Here is a 27,407-nt window from a genome sequence, read left to right as displayed (position 1 = left end):
TGGTTTGTTGTTTTTGGCAGAGCATTAGGGGTACTAAGTTATGTTTGAAAGATCTCAGTAATAAATGACCACATTAAATGTTACACATTACAGTTTTAAATGAAATGTTAAATTTTGGAGGAATTAAGGCGGCAAAAATAGCAATGAAAAGGAGAGTGTTCACAGCTACTACATAATGCATTTCCTTCAAAGTAACAAAGCAAACAGCTGCCAAAAAGCAAGAAGCTTAACACCAGCTTCTGACTTTTACTACACCGAGGTGTAAACCAGCCCTGTAACAGGGTGTTACTCTGTTAGCCAGCTCTTAGCACGCTGCATTCCAGTAACTTACTCAAAGGGATCACTGGGATCAAGTTTCTGTAACTCAGGAGGAATAGGGATCCTCTTGTAATACATCTCCCAGTCAAATGCACCTCGCATTGCGTCTCCAGCCTGAGTCTCATATCCAAAGTGGTCATGATCAATTACATCGATCATTGGGCAAACGATCGTCTTGCGGTTTCGGGCAATGCGATCTGAAGATTGGAGAAACATGTTAGAAAACCTGCACCAGTTGGCTCCTTTGACCATGAAATGACAGAAGAGAGCATCATAATATGGAGTTGTCCATGGCTGACATGCTTTCTTCCTGTTTGCTCTCTTTTAGGCAGCTGCTCCAATTTATATCAATTTATCTGGTTATTTCTGCAATCATTGAGTTATTCAAGCTATAGCTATTGAGATAAAACCACCAGGCACTTGTGCTACAGTGACCACCACCTAGAAGCAGAACTGAAAAACGCAGCCACACTACCACAGATACCTAAACAACCAGGATAAACCCAGACAATCTACTTGGTGAACAGTCTTTGTTTTAAGGAACACCCGGGACATGAACCCTTTCTGCCCTGATCCAACGCCAGGGCAATAACCCCTGGTACCACCTTGCTTTTATTGCTCTGCCAGAGTCTGGCAGGAAGCAATTCAGACTAATGGCATAATGACTCAGCAGGCTCAAGAAATGCAAGTGTACCTCCTCCCCTAAACCTTTTTTTCCAACCAAATAATTCAAAACAGGATTAATTGCTGCATAAACATCTGGAACTTCTTAGATACTTTATTACTAAGACCATCTCTTGTTGGAAGGCAGCTTTCAGAGCAGAGGTAACAAACAATGTTTCTTCTTCCAATGCACATCTGACAGAAGCCCTTCCCATGCTTTAAAATTAAAGCACACTCTATGAGTTCTCATTTAAATTGCATTTAAGCTAATTCTGTCCTCCCTCCCTGGGACTCATGAAACTGCAAATGTTTTATGCTGTTGTCAAATAGAAACTGTAGTGAAAGCATCAGTATTACATTCCAACAATCCTGCTGACAAATCTGTTTTCCTAAACCACCACCTGACTACTGTTGCCACAGTTTATTTGACAAGGCTGCACCTCAGAGAGAGCTTTGACAGGTCACTGGCAATCCGGCTGCTAAAGGAGTTCAGTACTGGCCAAAGGCACACAGGTACTAGAAACAGAAGGCATTGTCCTCACAATTAGTCATCCTTGAGAAGAACTGACATATAACTGATGCCTCCTTAAAGATGAAGCACTGCCTTGGAAAGCACTGCACATGTTCTACAAATACGAACCAGCAGCTGTCATTCACAAGAAGTATTTTCCACAGGCTTGGAGACTATTAAGTTAAATATAGCTAAATAAGGAGGAAAAAAAACCCCTAAAAGCTACTTAAAAACTGTACATAAAGATCTCCTCCGTATCATAAAGCCATTCCTCTCTGCAAGTTACTGAATGACCATGTGACAATTTACTCTTCCAGAAATCTGTAGATTATTTAAGATTGCATTTGGTGAGGAAACAGAAGAGAACAATCTCTGCTCGTTAACCAAGAAAAGGGTACGACAGGGTTATTGTATGATGCAGGACTCCAAAAAAATCCTGTGTTAAAGGCTACAAGTTGCCAACAATTCACCTGAGTTGGTTGCATGAGTTTTCTTTTTTGGTTTTTGTTTGTTTGCTTGTCTTCCTTCAAAAGACATTTCATTTTCCTTTTACCCATAGCATGAGGGGAAAGCAGCAGGTTGGAAATAAATTCCACACCAACATGTGTTGCCAGAGCTCGTTCTTCAGCCCTGTACAGCACCACATGCTTACCCAACAGAGGTGGCAGCCAGTTCACGTTGGCCTCGCAGTGGGAATCCAAGAAGGTGATGACATCTCCTATGGCCACAGAGGCCCCCAGCATTCGGGTTCTTATCAGCCCTTCTCTCTTTTTGGTTCGGAGGATTCTTACATTTGGGAACTGGGCCATATAATCTTCCAGGCGTTTCTTCAGGTGTTCTGTATAAAAATGAGAAATTTAAACACTGTAACAAAGAATTCCTTAAAAACACAGCTCCTTCTTTACCAGAAGCACGTGTCTTTGGAAACACTCACTGAACAGTTCCAGAGACAGGAAAAAGGAAGCAAGAATAACTTCTTTTAAATCCAGGGTTTAACAGGACTGCTTAACCAAGACTTGTGAAGATGTTCTGAAACACTAGAAATAAACTAAAAAAAAGAAAAGAGGAACGAGGAAAAGATGGAGGAGTGCAGGGTGAGAAAACAGCAAAGGAATAGGAATCAAAAGCTAGTTGTCAGACCCCTGGGAGAACATTATTAAAGCAGGGACTCTCAGACACTTTTGTGGAAAACCAATGTAGCCTAGAAGAGACACAAGACAATTTACTTTCAGAAGTAAACTGCACTTGGTGCATTTAAAGTTGCATTTGGTCACTTCAGAACACACATGACCATCCACACAAATAAAAAACAGCAAAAGTCCAGTCAGAGATCCCTCTAAGCTGGTGTGGCAGGCAGAGCTGCTGTGTATATTTGGATGGCTACGTTAAATGCTTATCAGAGGAGATATTTGCATTTAAATATGGAAACATTTATGCTACTGATTATGGACTGGAGCCACGTCTGAATTAGTACAGATACTTGTAGTCATCATGATTAACAAGAATTCAAACAGGAGAGCTACAGAAAGAGATTACTGAGCAATCAAAACAATGTCTGGCTTGTTTAGATGTGGAACTAAAAAGCTTGGTCTACACAAAGAATGAGGGGCACACAGCTGTCTTTACATCAAAGAGTGAAGCACCAAAGAAAAATCTAAGAATAGGCTGAGCTGACACTGGCCTAATCACTAATGGGTTGATCTTCAGGCATCTGAAAGGTTTGACTTATTTGACAGCAAACTCCATTCACAGTGTGCCAGAGACTGTTCATTAATGCACTGTACTACCCACTGCCATCAGCACCCAATCAAGGAAACCAGCCTCGCCAGGCAAAAGCTCATTTGTTAGATCTAAGCAATTAACTAATTAATCTTAAAATCTTGCACAACAGAACTTTAACAGAGGCAATCATTCGACTACAAATATCCTCACAGGTTTATTTGCCTTGACTAGAGGGAACAAATCCACTCCATTCTGTACAGCAGAGTCTTCCGAAGCAGGCATGAAAGGCAGAGGCTGAAAAGGCAGCCAGTGTGAAAGCACCCCCAAACAGGGCACCAGGGAAGCTGGGGCTTGGAATAGCTCTCTAAAAAGAGCAAAGGGGCAAATAAACTTAACTAAGTTATGAGCTCTCCCTCATGGTTCTGACCGAGCAATTGTGCTTCAGGGTTTTAGTTACTGGAGGGAAAAAATGAGCAAAATCCCTATGACTAACACACGTTCTGCACCTTCTCTTTGAAGCAGACACCACCTGCCTGCCTTCAAAGATCATCCAAATCGACTGCCTTGGTCTTGGCTCTTTTCAAAGCTTTATTTAACATTCCCCAGGATTTTTTTCCTCACAAATACCTTTTAGTGTTTTGCCTGACAAGCCTCATTGTCCCGCAATAGCCACGTAGGTTTCCCTCCTCAACAGAGCTCTTAGTACTTCTTGCTGTCTAGCAGGCTTTTCCCTCACCCTTTTCAAGTCTCCTCTGAATAGATCCTCTCAAAGCAACCAGAAATTTTATCCACTTAATTACTTTTTTTTCAAATAAGGGCCTTCCCCAGAGAGCAGATACTTTATTGCTGCAGCTGCCTCCTCCTGAGGCGGTGGGTAGGCTTAAAACGCCAAGAAAGAAAGAAAGAAGAAAAGCCACCACCACCACCGTTTACCATAACAGACCCTCCCCTACCATTGTTAGTTTATCACAAAAGATTAGTTTATAAGACAAGACAAGAAACAATTCTGATTTCAAGTAGAAATGAGCTAAGTCCAAACCAGGAGGTACTCCTTAATGTACCCAAGACAACATCAACATGAGAGTGGGTGCTCATTATAATAAAGGAGGTAGCCATCACTAAGAAGGTCCAAAGGCAGCCACCAATATTGTGGCGCCTGCAAGGTCAGATCCCACAACATTTATGTTACCTAAACCAGACCTAAAAAGCACTGGAAAGTCTTAAAAATCCCAAAGCTCGGAACCAGTGGAAAGTATCTGTAGACCTTCTGCAACTCCATTTTGATGAAAAACAGGAAAATGAGACTGTGAAAGATCCCAGACGTTTGTTTTCCACCTGTGTGCTTGTCATTTTACATTTTTGCATCCTGGACCTTTCTGAACTGTCCTGGTTGTTGTGTGATTTCACCTGTGGTGACACCTAAAGGCAGTCTACTGGCTTCCTTGAGGGCTATGACTCTGCTACCAAGAAAAAACAGCACATCTTTGCCTCAGGCAAGAAGACACACACCAGAAAGGGAAGAAAAAGTCATTGGATTTGGCCATATTTGTAATGGTGATGATGGCTGTTCTGCTACAGACTAATTGAAGGCAAGCTGATTTAAATCTATTAATGAACAAGTAGTTAAAAACTGAGAGACCTCCCATTTTTACAATGTAACAGGAAAAAAAGAAAGCATAGGAGCTACAGGTGAGTGGTCTGCAAAGAGACAGCAGGAAGTCGAATCCACTGACATTCCATTCCATTCCATTCCATTCCATTCCATTCCATTCCATTCCATTCCATTCCATTCCATTCCATTCCATTCCATTCCATTCCATTCCGTTCTTCAGCACTTCTTTAACACTATTTCCATAGGAAAAAAATGCCAAAGCGTTTCACACTTTCTGTAGTGCACTGGTAAGAAATATCTCACACATTAGGAATCTTCTTCTGTCTATGACAGCTGGAAGAAGTGAGAAAAAGCTACAGGTACTCCCTTAAGTACCCAGGTATTACTCTGCCCTTGTGAGACCACATCTGGAATATTGTGTCCAGTTCTAGGCGCCTCAGTTCAAGAAGGAGAGGGAGCTGCAGCAAAGAGTTCAGGGCAGGGTCACAAAGATGATGGAGTGGAGCATCTCCCTTATGATAAAAGGCTGAGGGAGCTGGGGCTCTTTAGCTTGGAGGAGACTGCGAGGTGACCTCCTTAATGTCTACAAATACGTAAAGGGTGGGTGTCAGGAGGATGGAGCCAGGCTGTTCTCAGTGATGGCCAATGACAGGACAAGAGGCAATGGGTATAAGCTGGAACACAAGAGGTTCCAAAGAAGTACAAGGAAGAATTTCTTCACTCTGAGAGTGAGGGAGCACTGGCAGGGGCTGCCCAGATGGGCTGTGGCATCTCCTTCTCTGGAGACATTCAAAACCCTCCTGGATGAGTTCCTGTGTGACCTGCACTAGGTGGTCCTGCTCTGGCAGGGGATTGCACTGGATGATCTTTCAAGGTCCCTTCCAGCCCTTAAGATTCTGTGATTCTCACTGATGCAAGGGCTATATATACACCAAGTGCTGCCCTTGCAGCCAGGAGGAATGACGCTGAAATAAGTTGCTCTTAATTGCTGCAGAGAAATCCATGCTTGAACACTGCATTTGGTAAGGTTAAGACTTATGCATCATGAACTGCAAGTGAGCAGACTTTACTGTATTTACTTTCCCTTACTCACAACTTTTCAAGCAACCTTACAACCAATGTACAAAACATGATAAAATGCATTTTTCAAAGATAAGGTTTTCTTATTTCCTTATCCCTGTGCTATTCCTGCAGCCCAGCATGGCCTCTGTCTGCCCAGATGGAAAACAGTCATTTCTTCCTCTTACAAATATTGTGACAATTAAGTCAATTTTTGCTTTTAAAAGAAAAATCTCAAAAAAACCAAACAAGTGTCATTAACTGCTGCAAAATTTTATGAGGCTTTAAAAAATATATTATGGAATCTTGTCTCAGTGAGTAATTTTTATTACAAGGGCAATTTTCTTTAATGAAAGTTGTTAGGTGAACTGGATGGATTCCAATGGCTGCGCCTACGCTGGGCAAAGTAATACAGCCCAAACATATAAATGAGAGAAAGATTATCTGTAGATTAAAAACTAGGCTTGGAGCTTGCTAACGGACTCTGCAATAAACTTGATGTATAGTGTATACATTAAAAGTACCAGTCAAGAACTACGTCTTTCTTTATTTTGAGCTGTAAATAAAACTGTGAAGGCAGCAGAGAAGCTTCAGCAGCAGGCCTGCTTAACAGCAGCAGGGTTAAAGGTTTCCAAAAGAAGATCTCTTTTTTGACTTGGTCAAATTCCTGTTGTGGTCTTACAACACTTCTTCCTTCTGGCCTCACTATCCCAGCAGAGCTGCCCTCAGAGGCAGGATTCAAGCGGAATGTTTTGAATAATGTGGCCATTGCTCAGGCTTTTGAGCTGTCAAGGTCACTGATTGATCCCAGGGCTCAAAAGATAGCAACTTTTTTTGGTCCTGTTCCCTGAAACCTTTGTTTTCACAGATATCTAAACTCAAAGGAGCTGCAAGCAAACCCTTTACTTTCACTCAGGAAACTGCAGAGGACAACAGGTTAAGGCTTTTAGGATCAAAATTGTTTGTCTGGCAATAACATGGTTGGCATATCTTTTTATATACGGCCCTGTGACATCCCTGCACTATTTGTCTGGGAAGGGAATATCAACATTTATCACAGTAAAAAAAACCAAAACCCATTTGAAGTACCAGTCAGGACTTGAAACTATGATACAGATTTATGTCCAGAGAAAGAACTACGACGAAAACATCTGCCCTGTCCTACTAGTGCAACGTTTCATGGTTCATGTGTTACTTTAGGCCCTATCAACTGTCGTTTCTGAATTTCACACTGTACAGAGCACATCTGCAACACTAGTGTCCTTGCTGCTACAAGTACCATCAACCCAATCCCAAATTTCTGATCTCTGCAGAGATCAGAAATGTTCCCAGCCACACTTTCGTGTCACTCAGGTTCCACCAGTAAACCCAAAGTTCCCTCTGGCCTTACGTATCCTGCCTCCTGCCAAGGGGCTTTGCCTCAGCTTACACTCAGAAGGCTGGAGAGATTATGAAGGTGGGAGAGCGCTGTGGAAATTCAGGAACTTTTCCCATATTCTGCCGAAGGGCACATGGCACAGGAGAAGAGGACAGGAGGATCTGCAGCATTCCTTTTAAAGTAGACAGGGCTGGTTTCCCTTCCTTGCAGGCTATTTTTGTTACCTTTCAACCACCAAAACCTGAAGTGTTCATCTGGCATTTGTTTACAGGTTATCCCAGCCTCCTGTCCCTACCCTCCCACATGCAGACGTGCTCGTTTAAGATAAACGAATCCATTCATCTTTACTTAGATACTTGGCCCTAACATGCTGTTTAACAATTTAAGAATGAATTATACTTCTTCCTGAATCTATCACAATGTGCAAACCAGGTCTCCCTGAAATAGAAAGCTCTACATCATTAAAATTAACTTCTCTCCCTGTTTTGGTGCAGATGAGTAATCCTTTTAAATAGCAGAATGTGCTGTTATCCCAACGGGCAGCACTTAGACTAGCTTTAATTTTCTTTCAGTGTTTTCACCCTCTGATTGCTGAAGTTGGTTGGGAGGATAATAAACTGATTTAATAAATTGTACTATGAACACCAGTCCCAATAATAGCAGAACTGATTAAGCTGATTACAGCTTTCCAAGCTGAGTCTTCTTACAAACAAAGAAGAAAAGGCCTGGGAAGGGAGAAAATTAGTATCTGTTGCTTCACTGACTACAGTGCTGTGGTCGACTCTTAAAGGGGAGGAGGCCCAGTTTCCACTGCTTGTTCTGCATCAGTGTTGGGTCTCAGCACATCTTTGCAAACAAGTACTAGGGGGAAAAAAAAGGTTCCTGTGCATTTGACAATAGCTGAAGGTGTACCACCCCACTTGCTAATATAACTGCCATCACTGTTTAGATTAGAACAAATATTAAGTGAACTAGGTTTCTAGAAACCTTGTTAACTGTTCTCTAAATATTTTAAAACCAAGCTTCCATTTTAGGTTCAATAAAGTGCACAGAAGTGGAAGCCTGGGGCACAAGAAATAAACCAGACTGCAAGTTGCTGGGGCAAAGACCATTTGTGCGAGCCTGTGCTGTGTGCTTTGAGCGCTGGCTTGCCTGCATCATCAATTGCTTCCTGAATTTGTAAAGGGAACTTTCTCATGGCTTCCTCCACTCTACAGCAGCCATCCAAACCCTGCTCAGTTATGGCTTCAGGAAAGCCATAGCATTGAATACTGAGACAAAGGCGTAATCTTAAAATGAGAAAATTCACATTTATGGGCATTAGCATATAGATACACCCAGATCCCAGGGGAAGTTCAAGCTTCAGGGAAACACACAGGGAATAAACACTTTAGCTACAGCATAACCACCTAATCTCTCAGAAAAGTTTCATTTGTAAAGGAACTCTATTCCAACTGTTTCTTCCTGAGAGAATCCAGAAAGCCCCATTTACTCATCTTCACTCCTGCACACTGACTCACCGACTACAATATCAGTTTTCCTTCCTGTGCCATAACCCATTTTTTCCAGAGCAAAGAATCATTCTCATTAGTTTACTCTTCTCCCTTCCCATTAAATATGTATCAAGATTAAAGCCTCCACTTAGGTTTTTTCCTCTTCTGTTGACTACGTTTGATGTAAAGAGGTGATTTTGTGACTCCCAGTCATTGTAGATTGCTTTTAACACCAGAGAGGCTGCTTTGCTGACATACAAACTAGATAGCTGCAGGTTTTGGCCTACATAGCCTTTGCAGTCCCTGGAACAGGAGTGAACTCTTTGCAGTACACTTAATATTCAGCTCAAGTTTGATGTAGCCATGGTGACTAGCAGGAAGGGTATTACTGTCCCAAATAACGCCTTCAACATGAAGAATCTGTGCCCTTATCTTAAGGGCAAATAAGTGTTTTTGATTATCCAGTTGTTCAACCAAGAGAATGTCTGCACTCCTGCTCAATGCTAACACTCCCCTACTGAACAGATAAACACTGTATGGGCAGGTGAAAAGACTGAAAAGCATTAAGCCAAGGCACTGTACCAACGGCATCACCACTTCCAGCAGCTTGAGGCTAATATACACAGGATCCTGCAAATTTATACTCCATTTTCCATGTTAGACTTAAAAATCACAAGAGGTCAGATCAGTCTTTAACTGCTTTTAATCTACATCATTGCCTGCCTTCTGAGCACTGGGAAGACAAGCAGGGGTGCAGAAGTGTTTCAGAGGTTTGCTCACAGGACAGAACAACTCCAATTAACACAACTCCTTTGCAGCTCACAGGCTTCAGAACAGAGCAGCTGCACAGGGATAAAGTCAGAACAAGCTGCTGTGCTGGAGAGGTGTGCTGTGTCTGCTTCTGGTGAGCACATTAGTGTGCATTCACTATTGTCAGAGTTGTACTGGATAGTGTATTTTGACATGAACCTAAAGCCTATGATCAAGAGCAAGATGAAACTTGCCATCACTAGAAGAGATGCCTGCAGATGAAGTGTTAAGACATTTCAGACTGAAACATTCTGGAACATATCAAAGCTATGAGATGAAAGCCTTAAAAGTCATTGATGGAGTTTTGCTGGAGAAAAAAAAGCAAAAAACCCCAACCCCACAAAAGACCCCAACCCAACTCAGTCTTCAGAGATTCAGCTTTGCCTTTATCGGCACTATGAACGTACAAATAACTGCTTGACTTGGAAGTATTTAGTCTTTGCAAACCAACAAATAAAAGGAAATATTTCAGACAGAGCACAAGAATTAACACAAAACTCTACTCTGGATTTTCATCTTGCTATTATGCCATTAGGTCCAAGATGGAACTCACTTGAAAGTTGCTTTGATTTGGTAGGAATGCACCCTCTTGGAGTTCTTTGATCTCAAACGTCTAAGAGAGGAAGAACAACTATGAACCCTAAAAATCAGCAGCACAGACCCACAAAATTCTTGCTTTGGGGTTGCAGCCAAACAGAATATTGGAAAACTGATAATCCTTCATTCCTACAGTAATGCTCACACATTAATAACCATGAATGACACAGTAAAAACGTGTTTGTCTTGTAGCCTGTATGCCAGAGAACAGAAAATGAAGTACTTGGCAAATGAAAGTTATGAATACAGTTGCAGAAAAATAGAGACACATTTGATTTGTAGTAACAAACTCTGGCATGTCAGAAGTATATTTTACAAACTCATATTTACTCTTCCTCCAGGCCTCAAGTTCCCAATGCTCTTGTTTATTGGCAAGAAATGGAACTATCACAATAAGTCAGTGACATCCCCAGAAAGGTCAATAATTCTATTCAATCCTGAAGCACAAATCCAGGACAGTTCACAGCTGTACTGATACCAAAACTGAACCATCTCATGGAAAATATTGTTCTCAGCTAACACATTAATTTTAGCTGGATGACAGAGGGGAGAGGGTAGTACTCACAGCAGAAGGCACCCTGATTTTCAATCCAGCATAGTGGACTGCTGTGTTCTACTGGAGACAACGATGTGGGTAACAGGCAACAGTAGTCCTCATGGCATTTATAAATGGATAGTGAAATGAAAGATTGAGTGAGGTATTTCTTTGAAAACATCACTGCAACTAAAACTATACAGAAGAGGCATGTGGTTTAGATTACCTACTCTTAAACTGCAGCAGCATCACCTTCCAATTTTCTCAAAGTGAAGTGTCCACCTTTATCAAAATGGCTATGTAGGAACAGCTTCTTTGTCAATACCACCCCAAATGCAAACTTAAATAGCAGAAACTATGATTACCAATAATAGACATCATACATGAGTACTGGCAGAGGGTGTTTGAATCACATTTCTAATTAACTTCTATAGAGAAGCAGCTGTAAAGTATTAAAATGCTGATTTGCACTGCAGCTGGCAGATATCTAGATTTTTGACTCCTGGCAGATGAGGATATGACTTCAAGGTGAGAAGAATAAAATTAAAGCTGTTTTCCTGCAAAATCCCCCTAATAGAAGCTACATGCACAGGGTTTCTTAGTAGCAAGCAATGCAGTTGGATTCATTTAATGAGCTGTAAAGGAAACTCTGCTCCTCAATTATTTATTTCTTTAAAACTTCAGTTTGCCAGACATCCTTCACTACACAGTAATTAGCTGAGAAAGAGGTCATAGTAAACAGGACCTTTTAAGGCCACTTCACCTCCTTTCTAGAAGGATCTTTCAGTCATAGCATCTTAAAAGTAATAAATATAGGATGATGAAAAGTAAGCTGGTTAGTTATTTTAGGCTGTCACAAAAAAGCTGCAGTAAACAACTACAGCGGGCTCTCTGGTCCCTCAAAACACTAGAGAATATATTTTTAATACTCTCCAGCCATTGCCTAATGAACAATGCAGGTTTAATATATCCCTTTATGAAAGGGATACACAAGCAGAAATTATGTTTAAAGACACATAAAAATGAATACTAAGGAAAACAAAATTGAGCCCCATCCACAGTTCCCTATGGCTTCAAAAAAAGTGTCACTAAGTTACCAAAAGCATCCCCACACTCACAGACACTGCCAGAAATAGAGAATAACACATCCCTCTCGTTTCATAAACCAAAATTGGATGTCTGCATCAGGTTTTATTTTATGGCTTCACTCCATTTGGTGCTCACTACCAAACAGTATTGGTAAGCTCCCAGATTGACCCCTACACCCATAAGTGCTCTGCTGTGCCACCTATAAGTCACACCAGTGTTTGGGTAACAAATATCACATCCAGATTGTGGATCAACCACTGAAATTACTTAGAAGCCTGTTTCACTTCATGATATTGGTGCCACTACCAGAACTAGTGGTATTCACCCAAAACAATTAATTTTGTACATGGAAAAACGACATTGGTATTGGCTTCCATCAGAACCATTTAAATACGAGATTCTTTGCACTTGACCATAGCCTGAGAACTGCTCACCACAACTCTATGCACCTGGTAGCGTTAAACCACCAGACAAATGTCAGGCCCACAACCCTGACATTTCATGACATACGGGTATCAAAATGTGTATGTTTCATGACAGAATTTCATTGTAATGAAACTAAGTGGTACATTTGTTTTCTCAGACTTCCAAGACTTTTCACTTAGAAGAGCTTCTCCCACTTACGCAAGGGAAGATCTCACCGGCACTTGCTTCAAAGCTGTTATTTATGAGAGTCTAAAGAGACCTGAGATGGTCTGCAATGAATTCTAACAGAAAGGAAAAATCCCCTTTATTCTGTGGCTTAAAAGGATTATTTTTGTAAATTATCAGTTGTTTGAGACAATAGTTCCCACAACTTCTGCAAGAGACCTTGAAAGCAACGTTTAAGGAAAGGTTGTAGTAAAACACAGTTGCATACAAAAAGCTTGGCTTTTTCTTTCTTAAAATATATTAAGGTAAAAAGCTTTAAAAGACTCATGTGTTGAAAATTCAGTTAGAAAGACTGTCACCACTTTGTCCTGAGCACAGCCACTGCACATTCAGGGATGTACTAACCAGATGCACTTTAGCACATTTAAGAGGAAAAGAGACTTTTTCAATGTATGTGCCTAGCGATGAAAAGATAATCTCTTCAGCTGCATAAATCCTTTACTGTTCCATTTAAAGATAAAAAAAAAATTAAAGTATTAAACCTTTTTTCTATTTCAGATCCTAAGAACATGATTTCTTTCAATTAAGGCCTGGCAGATGCAGTTAATGGAACAGAGTTGTATTGCTACATACCTGATGCCGCACCAAATGGCATGTTAATCACCCCTTGCCTTCTCCCTTCAGTACACTACTTAGTGGCTTCTGCCCTTCAGACCAAATTATGCTGCACGTGGTTCAGCCAAGTAGCCTTACCCACATTCATTTTTCCTTTCAGATTATCCCATATGGCTACCTCCAGAACTACTTGTACTGCAATATAAAGAGAGATTTAAAAAGTCACAGGGATTTATTTTCAAAGGAAAAAAAAAAGGAGGATTTGGCTGTGGCTTCCTCTGACACTCGCTGAATGGATGGGCTCTGAGACTCCCTGGACAGTAAATGTTCAAGCCAGCTACAGGATAGTGTTGAAACAAAGGAAGCTGACTGGCCATACAGGAGGGGAGAGGGCAAACAAAGGGGGAAATGTTGGTCAAAACCAAGGGCTGAGATATCACTGCTTGGGGAAAACACTCCTTGTACTCCTTTATTAAAAGGCCTAAAAGCCTCTTGCTGCCTTTCAAAGATGAGCAGTGGCCACATGCCAGAGTTGGGGCTCACAATGCTTTGTTGTCTCCTGAACGTCAGAAAGCAGCTCTACTGCTTACTGCTGAAACAAACCACTAAGAAAAAAGTGAAGAAATAATGAGAAAAAAAAAAATAGCTTGAACACATATCTTCTGAACTCCTAAACAGATACTGTTTTCATGGATTAAAGTAAGGCTCAAGGAAACAGGGTAGTATTGGAAGTAAGATGGAGCTGAAATCCGGAACCTCCATAACGATCCCTCGAGGGAAAAAGGGATCCCATTCATCTTGTTTATAACAAAATTTTCCCTTAAAAATCAGCTCTAGCCAAGTGTGCATGCCTTTTGGATAACCACACCCTAGCACAGCCCTGGTTCACCTAAAAGCCAGCAGGGTGACTTTGCACATGTTTTCATCACAGTGGGTTAAACATACTCACGTACTTCAGCTGAAACTTACTGTCCCTCAGTCTCAGATTTTGACTGGTTACTGCAAGAAGGATGCTGAGCCTTCACGGATTGCCACTGTACAGACATACCACATATCATGCCAGAAGGCAGCCAGCCCAGCTGGGTTAACACTTTGAGAACTATCCTGCTGTTTGGAGACTGCAGTATTGACAGTGCTGCCACCTTCAATGTTATTACTGTGTTAGCACAGTGCTCTGCACAGAAGGTGTGCTTTAGGGACAACTAATGCTGTGCTTCACATTCTTCAACAAGGGACGCTTGTTCTAAAACACTGTCAGTTATACAAAAGTAGTCTTAAAAATGAGTAAGAACAAGCTGTCAGTCAATATGCAAATAACTGAATGCTGAAACGTGAGTTTTATACAAAATTTAAGCACTTAGCTACAATCACTGGTTTCTGTCGAGTTAAGCCATAAGATAAACCCAGATTACTTCTGACTCACCTGTGTGGTGTGTACATTGTTTCCTCTCTGCACATAGCTATCCCCAAGTACATGGCAAGATGTTTGCTTTAAATGACATTCAGCAATTAAGTCTCAGCCTTCCAGCACACAGTAAGTTTACAATGTCTTGAATAATTTAAACTTTTTGATTGCTTCAAAGGTTAAAAGGTAAAAACTCTACAATGCTTTACATTAAAGGATGGGCTGAAAAATACACAATGTGGGTTTGCTCAGGATAAACATACAAATGCAAAGAATTAGTTTAAATTTTAGAGGTATCATAGAATCACAGAATGGTAGGGGTTGGAAGGGACCTTTAGAGATCATCCAGTCCAACCCCCCTGCAGAAGCAGGGTCACCTAGATCAGGTCACACAGGAACGTGTCCAGGCGGGTCTTGAAGCCCTCCAAGGAAGGAGCCTCCACACCCTCCCTGGGCAGCCTGGGCCAGGGCTCCCTCACTGAAACACTGAAATAGTTTTTTCTTATGTTTAAGTGGAACTTTTGGTATTCTAGCTTCATCCCATCACCCCTTGTCCTGTTGCTGGCTACTATAGAAAAAAGGGATGTCCCAACCTCCTGACACCCACCCTTTAGATATTTGTAAATGTCCCCTCAGTCTCCTCTTCTCCAGACTAAACAGCCCCAGTTCCTGCAGCCTTTCCTTGTATGAAAGATGTTCCAGTCCCCTGATCATCTTGGTGGCCCTGCACTGGCCTCTCTCCAGCAGTTCCCTGTTCCTCTTGAGCTGAGAAGCCCAGAACTGGACACAGGACTCCAGATGAGGCCTCACCAGGGCAGAGTAGAGAGGGAGAAGAACCTCCCTTGACATGTTGGCCACACTCTTCTTGATGCATCCCAGGCTGCCATTGGCCTTCTTGGCCACGAGGGCACATTGCTGGCTCATATTTAGCTTTTTATCAATCAGGACTCCCAGGTCTCTCTCTGCAGAGCTGCTCTTCAGCAGTTTGACCCCCAGCCTGTACTGGTACAGGGGGTTGTTCCTTCCTAGATGCAGGACTCTGCACTTGTCCTTGTAATAACCCTTCCCTAGACAGTTATTTATACCTTTGGTGACTCAACAGAGACTAGGGCATCGAGGCACACAGGATGCTCATGCAGCCCATTTTACTAGGATTACTCTTCCAGTATGTTTGGATTCCCTCATGCTTAAGTTCTTCCCACCTATGAAAGGCATCTTAACTTCCATCACTGCCTCTCATATGGATATCCCTTATGGATGAACTGAAGAAATTTGGGCTACAGAAGCAGATAGCGAGGTGGCTGAGGTCCAAGGGCTGTTCCCAGCAGCACAAAGCTGAGATGCAGGCCCGGACTGTCAATAGCTGCGCATCCTATGGGCCAATATCAGGGCTAATACCATTGCACATCTCCATTCAAGACCTAGATGACACGACTGGGTGCGGCCTTAGAAGGTGTGCCATGGGAGGCATGGCTGATGTTCCACTTGGTGAGAGAAAGGGAGCAACAGGAACCTTGAAGTTCCAAGGTAAGTGCAAATTCCTGAACCTGGGGAGTAACCCTGTGCACCACTACTGACTGAGGACCCAACAGCTGGGAAGGAGCTTTGCAGAGGAGGACGTAGGAGCCTCTGGGCACAAATGGAAGTACAGGAAATAATGCTTAAGAATTTTTTGTATTAAAATAAAACTAAGTTACTGTAAGAGTAACTGAATAGCAGAACAGGTTCCCCAGAGATGTTATAGTCACCACCCTTGGAGATTTTCAAAACTTGAGTAAGATCTCGAGAAACCTGCTGTAACTGAGCAGAAGAGTTGGGTTTGATGATCTCCAGACATCCTTTGCAACCTCGACTGTTTGTTATTCCGTATGTGTTCCAGTCCAGCCTCCACCTGAAGCAGATCTCTTCTCCAGAACAGACAGAAGAGAGGAGAGTTTGACTTATTTAATCCAGTAATAGCATATACTTCATGTTCCACTGCTGTACAGAGCTACCAAATATGCATCGGGTGAAAACCAAAGGAGATTTAGACAAGTATCCTGCAAATACAAAGTGCACCACCTTCCTCCCTCTGTTGCTTCAGCTTAAGGCTGTTCATTTATCTAGTGAGTGACAGAGCATAGCTTTATGTTTGATAGCTTATACAGCAAAGGAATCCACAACCCACAAGAATCCAATGGAGACCCTTTGTACAAGGCAGTTGACACTGATGACACAAGATGAACAATTCAGCTTCTCATAACCACAGCCAGATCCAGACTGTAGGTCCAGGGACTGAAGCAGACCCTGAAGAATCATGAACTGCCTGTCTGTTACTCATTGCCTGCTATCAATAATGAAATGCCATCAGAGCTGCACTGTTACAAACTGAGCTGCATTTCAACTTCTCTTCACCTTCTCTCATTTCTATGATATAACTGAACCCACTTACCACTCAGCAGCACAGTAATTAAATAATCAAAAAGCAAACAAATTTCACATCTAACATTCCCCAGGAGAAAACTGATACAGATGAAAAAAGCATTTTAGTTTACTTGGGGCCATTCTGGTAACAAGCAGCTCAGAGGGGTATAATTAGTACCCTGCAAGCCAGCATATGAAAAGGCTCAATTTAACTGAGAGCAGAGCTAAAGAATAGCTGTAGAAATTAAAAGTGAAGCCACAAATCCACACAGGACTGCCACAGCTAAGCGTTTTTATGATCAGTAATTCACATGTATAGCATTCTGATTTCTGCTTATCCAGAAGGGTAGGCGTTATGTTGGACCACCCTGAAGGAGCTGAGGTTAATCCAAGGAGGTCAGTCTGTGGGTCTTTAGCAGTACTCAGGAGCATGCAGGAAGAAGCACACAACAGCAGGCAGGTTACTTCTTATTCCTAAAGTCTGCTGTATGAGTGTCACTCTTCAATATAACCTATATTTTTCTATGCATTGAACTCCTGCAATTGTTCCGACTGTCAGGAGAAGAAAGTCTTTATATCACAGATATCCCAATCAAATTTGTGGGGAAAAGAGCATAAGCTAGCACAGCCTCACTGGGAATTCTACATTGATACTAGAGACTGCTATTAGAGAAGGGAGAAGAGAGACTCGCAATATTTACTCCGTTGTGATGAACGGCACATGCTGGAAAGCAGCTTCTATTAAGCTTTTCAACATTAACAAGAGAATCCCCACAAAGAAAGATTCAAGTGTCAGTAAAGACAGCTGCTGGAGGTGACAATATGGACCATGGCTCAAAGCAAACAAGGTGCTGCCACTGTATCGCATTAAGCTGATCCTACCGACAGGCAGCCTTTCCCAGAGCACTGTGGCTGTGTGGAATCCAGCACTAAGCGTTTGAAGTAAGGCTAGACTTTGATCATTTGCATTATACTACAGGCACGCAAAAAAAACACCCAAAACCCTCCAAAGAGCAAGTTGTTCCAGCACATTTTGATTTTTCAAATACAAAGCAAAGGAAACATCTCAAAGACACGACTCGTAAAGCTTTTGCTGTTCACTGTCAAGATCTGCTGTCATCAGGACAACCTTTTTCAGTTGAAAAATGTTTATTGCTAAAGGTCACAGAATTGTCTCAAACAAATTAAGAAATAAATGGCTGTTGACGCTTCCAGATTATGATTCATCTGAGCGCTACGATAATGCAAAGCAACACAGCTGTGCCTCAGGTAAGCTGCAGACCACAGCAGCCAACAGCTAACCCAGAAATCTCTCTTCACTCTCCTATCACTATTAGCCAAATTCTCAACCCTCTTTGTAGTCACACCAAAAATTATTCACTCCTAAGCTTAAAAACAGATGCAAAACATATGAAAGTAACATCTGTCAAAAAAACCCCACTGATGTGTGTGGTAGCCAGACTTCCATACTTACCATTTCTATTATTAGCAAAGTCACAGAATCACAGCATCTTAAGGGCTGGAAGGGACCTCAAAAGATCATCCATTCCAACCCCCCTGCCAGAGCAGGATCACCTAGAGTAAGTCACACAGGAACTCATCCAGGTGGGTTTTGAATGTCTCCAGAGCAGGCGACTCTGCAACCCATCTGGGCAGCCCCTTCCCGTGCTCCTTCACCCTCACAGGGAAGAAATTCTTCCTTGTACTTCTTTGGAACCTTTACTTCATGTGAAGCAAAGATTCTCTGTGTATATGAGACACACAGAGGAAAGAGGTCAATGGACTGGCACTAACATTACCATCTGCAGAAACTAGTGTAGAGCAGGACAGGAGAGCAACACTCACAGAACCTCAAGGACAGCTTGGCAAAGTCCAGTGTTAAACTCCAACAAAGGTCAGTACACATGAAACACCAGCAAATGGGACACAGTCTCCTTGCCAGAGAAAGCCAAGTTCTTGAATGCTAGTGTTTTTTTTTAAGAGTTACTGAAGTGCTAGAGGTCTGTTGAGATAACTCTCAAGAAAGGGGCCATCATGAGGTACAGCAGAGTATATCTGACATTTAATCTGGTCAGGATAACCTCTCGATAAAAAAAAATAACAATAGATTCTTACTGAGAAATTACCCTTTTTGTCTCTTGCTTTTCACTGCAGTTTATGATGACTGTTTACTGATCTCTTTGGGGAAGAAGCTGACATTTACTGTTCATACTACGCCTCTGATCTCGAGCATGGCCTCTACTATCGCTATGTCCAACAGTGATTCTGTAATTTTAGAAGAAAGACGACATTACAAACTTGTGGGAGTAGCCTTTGAAAGAGCAGCACAGCATTCCACCATGCAGACAACGCAGAGTGATTAAAGAAAAACAAGAAATCTCCTTCTCATTCTTTTTACTGCTCACCTTCTGTGGCACAGTGATGACGACCATCTGGACACAGGGGTTTTATCATCTGCCTAATTTAATCATGTGAAACAGACAACCAGAGCAGAGAGAAGGGCTAACAATCCAAATCTAAGGATGTGCCCTTTACAAACATACGACATGTGATGTAAAAGTTTTCCTTGAGCCTCTGTTCCCTCATGGAGATCAGTCTGATGAATTAAATTACCCATTCCCAGCCATGGAGTTGAAGGGCTTTTCTTTAGTTGTCCTTGTTTTGGTTTTCTTAGAGCATACAATGAATAAATTAATACCAGAAAATATTAACCAGCAGCCTTAAGTTAAAATCACATGCTCTGGGCTTAACAGACCTTCTGAAGACTAAAGATCTGTTTAAACCCAGGAAAGGATGTGGAAGCCAATCCCAGTGTGGTTAAGGAAGAATGTTGACTGCTGGAAAAGGAACAGCAGCCAGCAGATACAGAACTGACAGTAGGAAAAGAAAAATGTTTCATCCTAACCAGTAATGGTCCCAACATGCACAGATCAACTGAGCAAACAGGAAAACACTGGTTAAAAAAAAAGGGTTTTATTAGACTCTCTTTGCCTCTGTGTCACTCTCCTGCCTTGACAATTTAGCTCACTGTCCAATACCAGTAGTCTTTTATATCCACCTATAAATAGATGCTGTGCACAAATTAATCTCAGCTACTTCTTGCAACCTTTGCATGAAAGATAAATGAGTGACAGAGAAGATCTTGCATCTTATCAGTGGCTGGAGGCAGAGAGCGCTGGATAACGTGTACAGACTGATGAGTAGCAGGAGTAGGAAAGCCAGGAGTGTTTCTCTTTTGCTTGGTCAGAAGGGCACATTTAAAGAACAAAGAAAATGGATCCACAGGAAACCAGATTTCATTACTTCCACTTCTCTCAAAGAAACTTGTTTGTACAGTTCAGCTGTGGTTACAGCATGAGCTTGTCTAATTTGCTTCTAGACTGAGTAGCAATAAAGAGACTTTGTTAGCAGGATGGGTTTTTTTCCTCCTCAGCTTAGTCTGAAAGTCCTCTAAAGAAATACTTATTTCATATAACATTGATTTGTTCAAGCCAGCATGCCTTGCTTGCAAACTAATTAGAGATGTACTTTAGAACAAATACTATAGCTGTTGGGTAGTGCTTATTTGAAAGTCAGTATAGGTCAGAACACTAAACACTCAAGTTGTTTCCAAACTCATTTTAGAAGCTTCCTACGTGTCAGATTTTTGGAAGTGTATCCTTTAGTATCTGTGTAGAGAGCTCTTTTCCCCCAGTTAAAAGATTTCAATGGCAGCACTTTTAAGCTGTAGAGTTCATACAACTGAACAGTCTTGGTAAATTTAAAGAAGAGAATACAGTTGCCAGATCCCATCATGACTCCTTAGAAGTTACTGTACTCTCTTCAAGACACAGCATCAGATGCTTCAGAGGACTTATTGGCTATGCCATGATTACACGATAGAGGCATTCACTCCTCCTCCACTTGATTGCCTTCTGCACCACAGCAAACTACAAGATAAAACGAAGTCTAGCTTAGTTTATAGCACATAGCACTTAAATGGTCGAGAGAAAAGAGATCTCTTGCCTTTCTGCTACAGAACAAGTAAATTCAGAAACTACATCTACACATTGCTGCTACAATTACAAGTGGTTGTTCCATTTGAGGTGGCATGTTATGCCACTGGCTACGTGTCTTTGCATGTAGCCCTTCAATCCAAAATGACTAGTCCCAGTAATGCAGTAAAAAATAAGGAGAATAATTGCAAGCAAGTCAGTAAGCAAGAGCAGTCAAAGGTTTGGATGGTGCAGATTTACTTTTCAGTAACACAAAATCCAGGAGAAAAGTAAGCCATGTCATAGGCAGCCTGAGATGGAAACTTTTTATCAAAGCTCTTTTACCATGTTCTGTGTCTAGAAAAAAAATGCAGAAGGTGAGGAGTGGGCTACTCCCCTCTCTTTTTTTTCCAGGCATCAAACATTTAACCCTCATATTAAGTGTAAAAGTCTACAAAGCCCATAGCAGAATATTGAATCAGCTTCCTGTTTATTTACATTGCCCAAAAGGCAGGAGAGCTCATGCCATCAGCAACTAAACCAGCACAAACTGAATATGGAACATGAGTTTTTGCTAGACCTTTGACCTTTCATATGTACTGCAGCAAGGTCCATCTCAGCTCTGCCAGTGGCAAGTAAGAACTCCAATCATCACACACCTATCTGGAAGTTCATTGATCCCTTTGGTAGGTAAGCACAGGTGGAGATGTCACACAGAAACCATCATACCTCGGTCACTGAAGTCATCCACCAGCACTATCTCTGCTATTAGCTCTGGAGGGGAGCGGTTTAGGACGCTGTGCACTGTGCGCAGGAGGGAGGACCATCCTTCGTTGTGGAACGGTATTATGACGCTCGTGTTGGGCAGCTTCTCCAGGTACAGCTTATTCCTGCAGCTGGACACAGAAAAAAATCAAACGGCGGTGCCGAAACTCACCCGCACTTCCACATTATTTACTATCAAGTAGCTCAGTTCATTCTTCACTCCTCATATTGATGCAATGTGCCAAAAAACAAAAACCCCACCAATTTCAAGCCCTGTCAAGCTGGTGTTGACCTGATCTAGTCTACATGGCAAAACAAATTACATATGAAGTGGGGCCTGCTAAGGGACACTGAAGCTTAGCAACACAAAGTCAGAGGGATCTATTAGGTCCTGAAGCTGCTTTTAAAGCAAACTTCAGTTACATAGTTCAAGGTAATAAAAACCTCTAAAATACTTGTTTTCTCTGTCCTGATACGTCACAGATCAGTTGGAAGAAGAGTTTCTACAAAGTTGTTTCAGAAATGGAGTTCCTCTCTTGTAGGCATTATCAGTACATTGGTTTAGCACACTAATTACCAGTTTTCAGAGAAGCAAACCACTCAAATTGTATGTATGTCTGTCATCCAGTTGTTTTAAAACAAAATGTGAAGGAAGCAAGGATTTTGTGTGACAGCACCTTTCCTAAACAGTCCCAGAAGTTATTGCATGGTAAAAACTGCTCAATAAAGAAACCTACCTCCAACTTTTACCAAAGGCCTCCTTTGTCACGTGGGATAATTTTTCAAATCATACTTTTCCTAACCAATCAGTCTTGTCTTCCCCATTTTTCAGCAGGTCTGGTTTGACACCTGGGATGGGTTCTGCAGACCAAGGTGAAGGAAGCTGGGCTTTGAACACAGCACTGCAGAACTTGGATAAAGCTGGAGATTTAGGTATGCAGAGTCCCCGTGGGGCCCCCTTGAATGTGGGGGTATTGCCCCACAGCATTACTCTTCTTCATTTGGAAATAGGGATAATGCTCTCCTGCCTCATGGGGGCGTTCTCAAGGCAGCTTCATGAAGAAGTGTTAAACTGTAGAAATAAGTTCAGTGTTTGTTTTCCTGCAGGTGTGACCCAAAGTGGAGTTTGAACCTTGTTAAGGCCCTACAGCAAACAATTCTTGTTAAAAAATACCCACTAGCTGTTCATTAGGGGACAAAAATCTATTTCATTCTTAGAACCTCACATGTCCAGCACAAAACTAAGGCAGCTGTGTGAATAGAGATGTTTAGGATACATTAACAACACTGCCAGCAGGCAATGCTACTGCCCTGTCTAACAGGGGAGGGAGGCTGTGCTCCCTGCCCTCCCTGACACCACAGCTCTGGCACAGCCTGCACCACAGCCACGCCGCAGACTTCCTCCTCCCCAGGTGCTTGACTCGCCATTCACTAGGGCACAATGCAGTGTCTGCACGAAGGGAATTCCCCCTCCAGGGCCCCAGATGGTCAGATGGGAAGGAAAATGGCTCTGGCAGTGGCAGTTTTTTCCTGGTACCTTTCCCAGGGAATGGAGGAGGATGCACCTATGTTATACAAGCTCAATAAATCTGTGATTACAGGAAGTGACTGTGGTGCCTGCCTGAAAGGACAGTAGCTTATTCTGGGTTTAATGAATTGTCTTGGGGTTCTGCCAAGAGCTTGCAGGCTATGGCTGCAACGCACAGATGCAAGATGTAAAATAAAGCTACATGGATTGCTTTCATCCAGCCCTTGGCACTGCAATCCTAACCTTCTTCCGAGATAGCTACTAGCTATAATTCTTTTCCAACATGAAACCAAACTCCCAAAATCTCTTCTCCCTCTTCTTAAACTGGAATTCATTTTCTGACTAACTTTAACAAATAGCAAACTTCAGCTATTAAGTTCAACCATTAAGTATTGAGTGAAATTCTTTCCCTCCAGCTACCATGTCTACAATTGCTTTACAAGACCTGCCAAATTAGTATTTAATATTAAAAAACCCAGAAGCACTTAAAGGAAACGTTAGCAGGGGAAGACATGACTGTTGAAACAAACAATGGTGTGCACCGCCCTCAAATGCCCTTCCTCAGCACCTCAATTCCCGTGGTTAGCAGAAAGCTGAGGTGACAAACTATTTGGTACATAAAGGTCCACACAAAGCATCTCAGAAGGAAGCAAACACATCAGCTGCTGATTTGTCCTTTTCCACCCAGGCAGCTGTTGGGGAGAATCCCAGCTGTGGTCCCAGAGCTCAGGAGGGACAGACACTGCTTTTTTCCCCAGTTCACCTCCTTACGCTCCCCACTGTCTGCAGGTGCATCTCCAAATGACAAAGTCTCTATTATCTTGTAGTGTATGTAAAAGACTATGTAAAGTCAGTGCTGTAAAATACAGCTCCTTTCTTTCTACAGTGCTCTTTATGGACTTGGTCTCAGCTGAACTTTGTTGCAAGCCACTCTCAAACTCCCAACTAACACCAGCCATACCATTTCAGGTGTATCTTTAACAGGCGCGGGGAACACACAACAGAACTTTTCATTCCTTTACTGCAAGTCTCCATTACATGTAATTCCCCACCCTGACCAGCTCTTCCTGGCATCCATTAGATACACACAGTTTATCCTCTCCTTGAGACCTTCACAATTATAACTCACTACACTGAGGAAACAAGCAAATCTGCTGTAGTGTACCATTACTCACAGCCTAATTTGTTGGTGACCCAGACACTTCACTTAATGATTTTAACTGGTGACTGGAGTTACAAGTTCCAAATCTTTAAAAAGTTTAAACAGCAGGATTAGCAACGAGGAGACAACAACTTTGGGAAACAGTGGGGAATATGAGGTAAGGAAATGGCCTCAAGTTGTTGCCAGGGAAGCTTTAGATTAGACGTTAGGAAAGATTTTGTCACTGAATGAGTTGTCAAGCATCGAAACAGGCTGCTCAGGGAGCCAGGGGAGTCACCATCCCTGGAGGTATTTAAAAGATGGATAGAAGTGGCACTTAGGGACATAGTTTAGTGGTGGACATGGCAGTGCTGGGTTAATGGTTGGACTCAATGATCTTAAAGGTCTTTTCCAACCTCAGTGATTCCATGTGATATATTAAATGCTCAGGATGAGGAAATACCGACATTGTCTGAAGTTTGAATTCTCAAAGCCCATGGCAGTCCCTGTAAATGGGGCCTAGGTATAATTTAGGTTATCAAACTCAAACTGTATTTCCTAGAACTTGAGCATGTGCAGATCAACAAGCATCTTCAGTTGCCTGATTTATCTCCACATTTAAACATTTCAGCTGCATGCCTAAAATATTTATGGAGCTATACTCACTACTCTGGTTTATGAGAATATATAGAGAAAGGGTGTCAAGCCAGTGTATTTGATTAGTTTGCTGTGACAGCTGAAGAGGTAATCCCTCAAACGTGCAGCTAACAAATTATAAAACTTGACTTCTGGAAATTACATCTCATGAATAAAGTAAATGTTGGATTCGGATTCACTAAACTGTGATAAAAACAGCTTTACACAAAACAAGCTTCCATTCAAACGTCTAACGATGCTTTCAGACTAAGAACCACATAAACAGTATTTACAAACCTTTCAGCTTTGTATAAACAAAGGTTAAGTCAGAACTGAAGCACTTTTGTTAACAAATAACTTCTCCTGTCTTGCACAAAATCCCATTTGACACCATCCTAACAGATAATGTCCAAAAATAGCTGAACACAAAAGCCATCATTCAATTGGAACTAGTCTCTACTTGTAAACCCTGATGAGGTTTTTGAGGAAGATGTCTTAAGAAATTGATCCATAAATCAGAGGGATTCCTGATAAAACTCTTCATATATAGTTGAATGGAGCTACTTGTATCTTCTTCTATTTCTGAGCATTTCATGTGGTCATTTCCAGCTAGTGACCAACATAAGGACTGGACAGAGTGTTTCGTGACAAAGTCATCGCTTGACTGCACTTAGGGCACTTGTCAACTGAGTCAGACATTTACATCAGTATCCACTACAGAAAAAAATTGTTTCAAATTATTAGTTGCCAAAAACCATCAGCTATGTCAGTGGGCTCAGGAACCGAACTGTCAACATTGTGAGAGGTGAAGGAAGCAGTCACTTCTTCTGAGCAGGGGTGCAAGCTTTTAGTAAGTTTAAGTCTCGGAATCAGAAGGGGTTTTCCCCCCTCCAAGCATTGGCAATTACTACCAATAATCCTTTATCACAGAGACAGTGGGACCCAGTAGTGAAAGGACTGTATTTGATGAACAAAGGTACAAGAACCCATAACAAAAGAGGAGCACACTCCTACAGATGCAGTAATTTACATCTTGTACACTTTCACTCTAGGAATGCGAACTGTATACTCACTTTGGATGTCTGATGTCTGGAAGGGAACGATTCAGAGAAATTTTGTCACTCACAAAGATATTAAAGCCATTTTCCCTGTACGCCTGGTCCACTCGTTCTGCGTCAGTCATTGGGTAAGGCTTTCCCTGTTCTCCATTTCCTACAGATAGAAAGAAAACATGCATCATTACTACTAATTGGTGCTTAACTGGCCTGAAACTAATCCATACATCAGAAAAGCAGTTATCTTACAGCTCTTTGAACAAAACTTCATTAGTTTTGTGCCCTGTATCATATTTAGCGTTGGGTCAACCATGTCAACCCAACAATTTTATTAGAGATGCAGTTTTGCTACAAACCACTCAGGTGTGCAAATCACAGAAGTTAAAAAGTTTTCCTTCTAACACCAGAAAGAGATGACAAGGCTATGGCAGTGCTGTGGAGGATCTAGGGAATGTTTTTTTGTTTCACTGCAGGAAGAATACATATGGTTTGAATACCTCATCACTGTTGCTTTTTTCAGCACAGATGGATTTGTATATTTAAGAACCTGAGCTCTTTCAGAGAGGAGGTAGGTCCCTTGCAGACACACTAGCATAAAGCTGTGACATTCAAAATACACTCTTTTATGTGATGCAAGACACAGCCCAGCACTATGGAATAAATTTTGCATGAACGCTATAATTTAGAACATTTTTCTTATCCCTCTTCTTCCATTCCATCTCCCATTTTTGGAAGAGGTACAGGCACACATTTTTTGGTAATCTTTAAGAAAAAAAATCAATACTGCACCTCTCCGAAAAATACCAAGATGATATCCAGATGTTTTCACCTCAAAATAGTTATTGTGGAGTTGTGGGAAAAGGCTTTGACTGGGATTAACATGCAGGAACTGTTGCATCATGTCAAGAACATCATCTTGACCCCGAAGTTAAAGATGCTGTTCTGTCTACAGTCTACTAAATAAAGTAAAATTATCTGTATTAAGTCATTTTTGTAGTAATGTTACATACCTACACGCTCAGAGTCCCTTCTTATAGCTTCTTTGTTATGCCAGTCCTTTTTCCTTTGTCCATCACCAAAGTAAGGGTCTTTCTTTTGCCTCATGTACAGTGCCTTTTAAATAAAAGATGGAATATATTAAGTAAACAACATAGCAAACCTTTAAACGTCTTCCTTAGGGCAAGACCATCAAAAGCAAGCAGGTTTTAGCCTGAAAGGGGTGAGAAAGCAGGCCTCAGAGCAGTACTTTATCTATAGCTGTTAAGTGGGTTGTCTTTTTCTTTTCCCAGGGCACCATCACATATACAGACCAGTATTCTTAATCAGGGAATCTATTAAAAACTCCCATTTTCATTTTGAAAACATCCAATACATCTTACATCCTATTTAATTAACAAAAAAGCCATAATAGGAGACTTATTGCAGGAACATTATTAATGACCACACTGCTACACCTGAATAAAATAAGACTTAAAAGGTCCTTTATTAATACGCTTGCTGCCCAGTT

The 27,407-nt window shown here is 41.7% G+C and overlaps 1 protein-coding gene across 3 annotated transcripts in view; it reads right to left on the bottom strand.

Moving 5' to 3' along the window:
• Window positions 1-27,407, bottom strand: part of GALNT10 (polypeptide N-acetylgalactosaminyltransferase 10) — a 91,347-nt gene that overhangs the window by 21,019 nt on the left and 42,921 nt on the right. For all 3 annotated transcript variants that reach the window (XM_062002137.1, XM_062002138.1, XM_062002139.1), the window contains 5 exons: window positions 26,911-27,013; window positions 25,919-26,057; window positions 21,505-21,671; window positions 2,145-2,330; window positions 332-515 (listed from right to left, as the gene is read on the bottom strand). In XM_062002137.1, coding sequence (XP_061858121.1) covers window positions 332-515; window positions 2,145-2,330; window positions 21,505-21,671; window positions 25,919-26,057; window positions 26,911-27,013 — 779 coding nt within the window. The remainder of the gene's footprint in view (window positions 1-331; window positions 516-2,144; window positions 2,331-21,504; window positions 21,672-25,918; window positions 26,058-26,910; window positions 27,014-27,407) is intronic.

Source organism: Colius striatus, chromosome 9 (assembly GCF_028858725.1).
Source record: "Colius striatus isolate bColStr4 chromosome 9, bColStr4.1.hap1, whole genome shotgun sequence".
NCBI lineage: Eukaryota > Metazoa > Chordata > Aves > Coliiformes > Coliidae > Colius > Colius striatus.
This window is presented reverse-complemented; position numbering and strand designations above follow the sequence as displayed.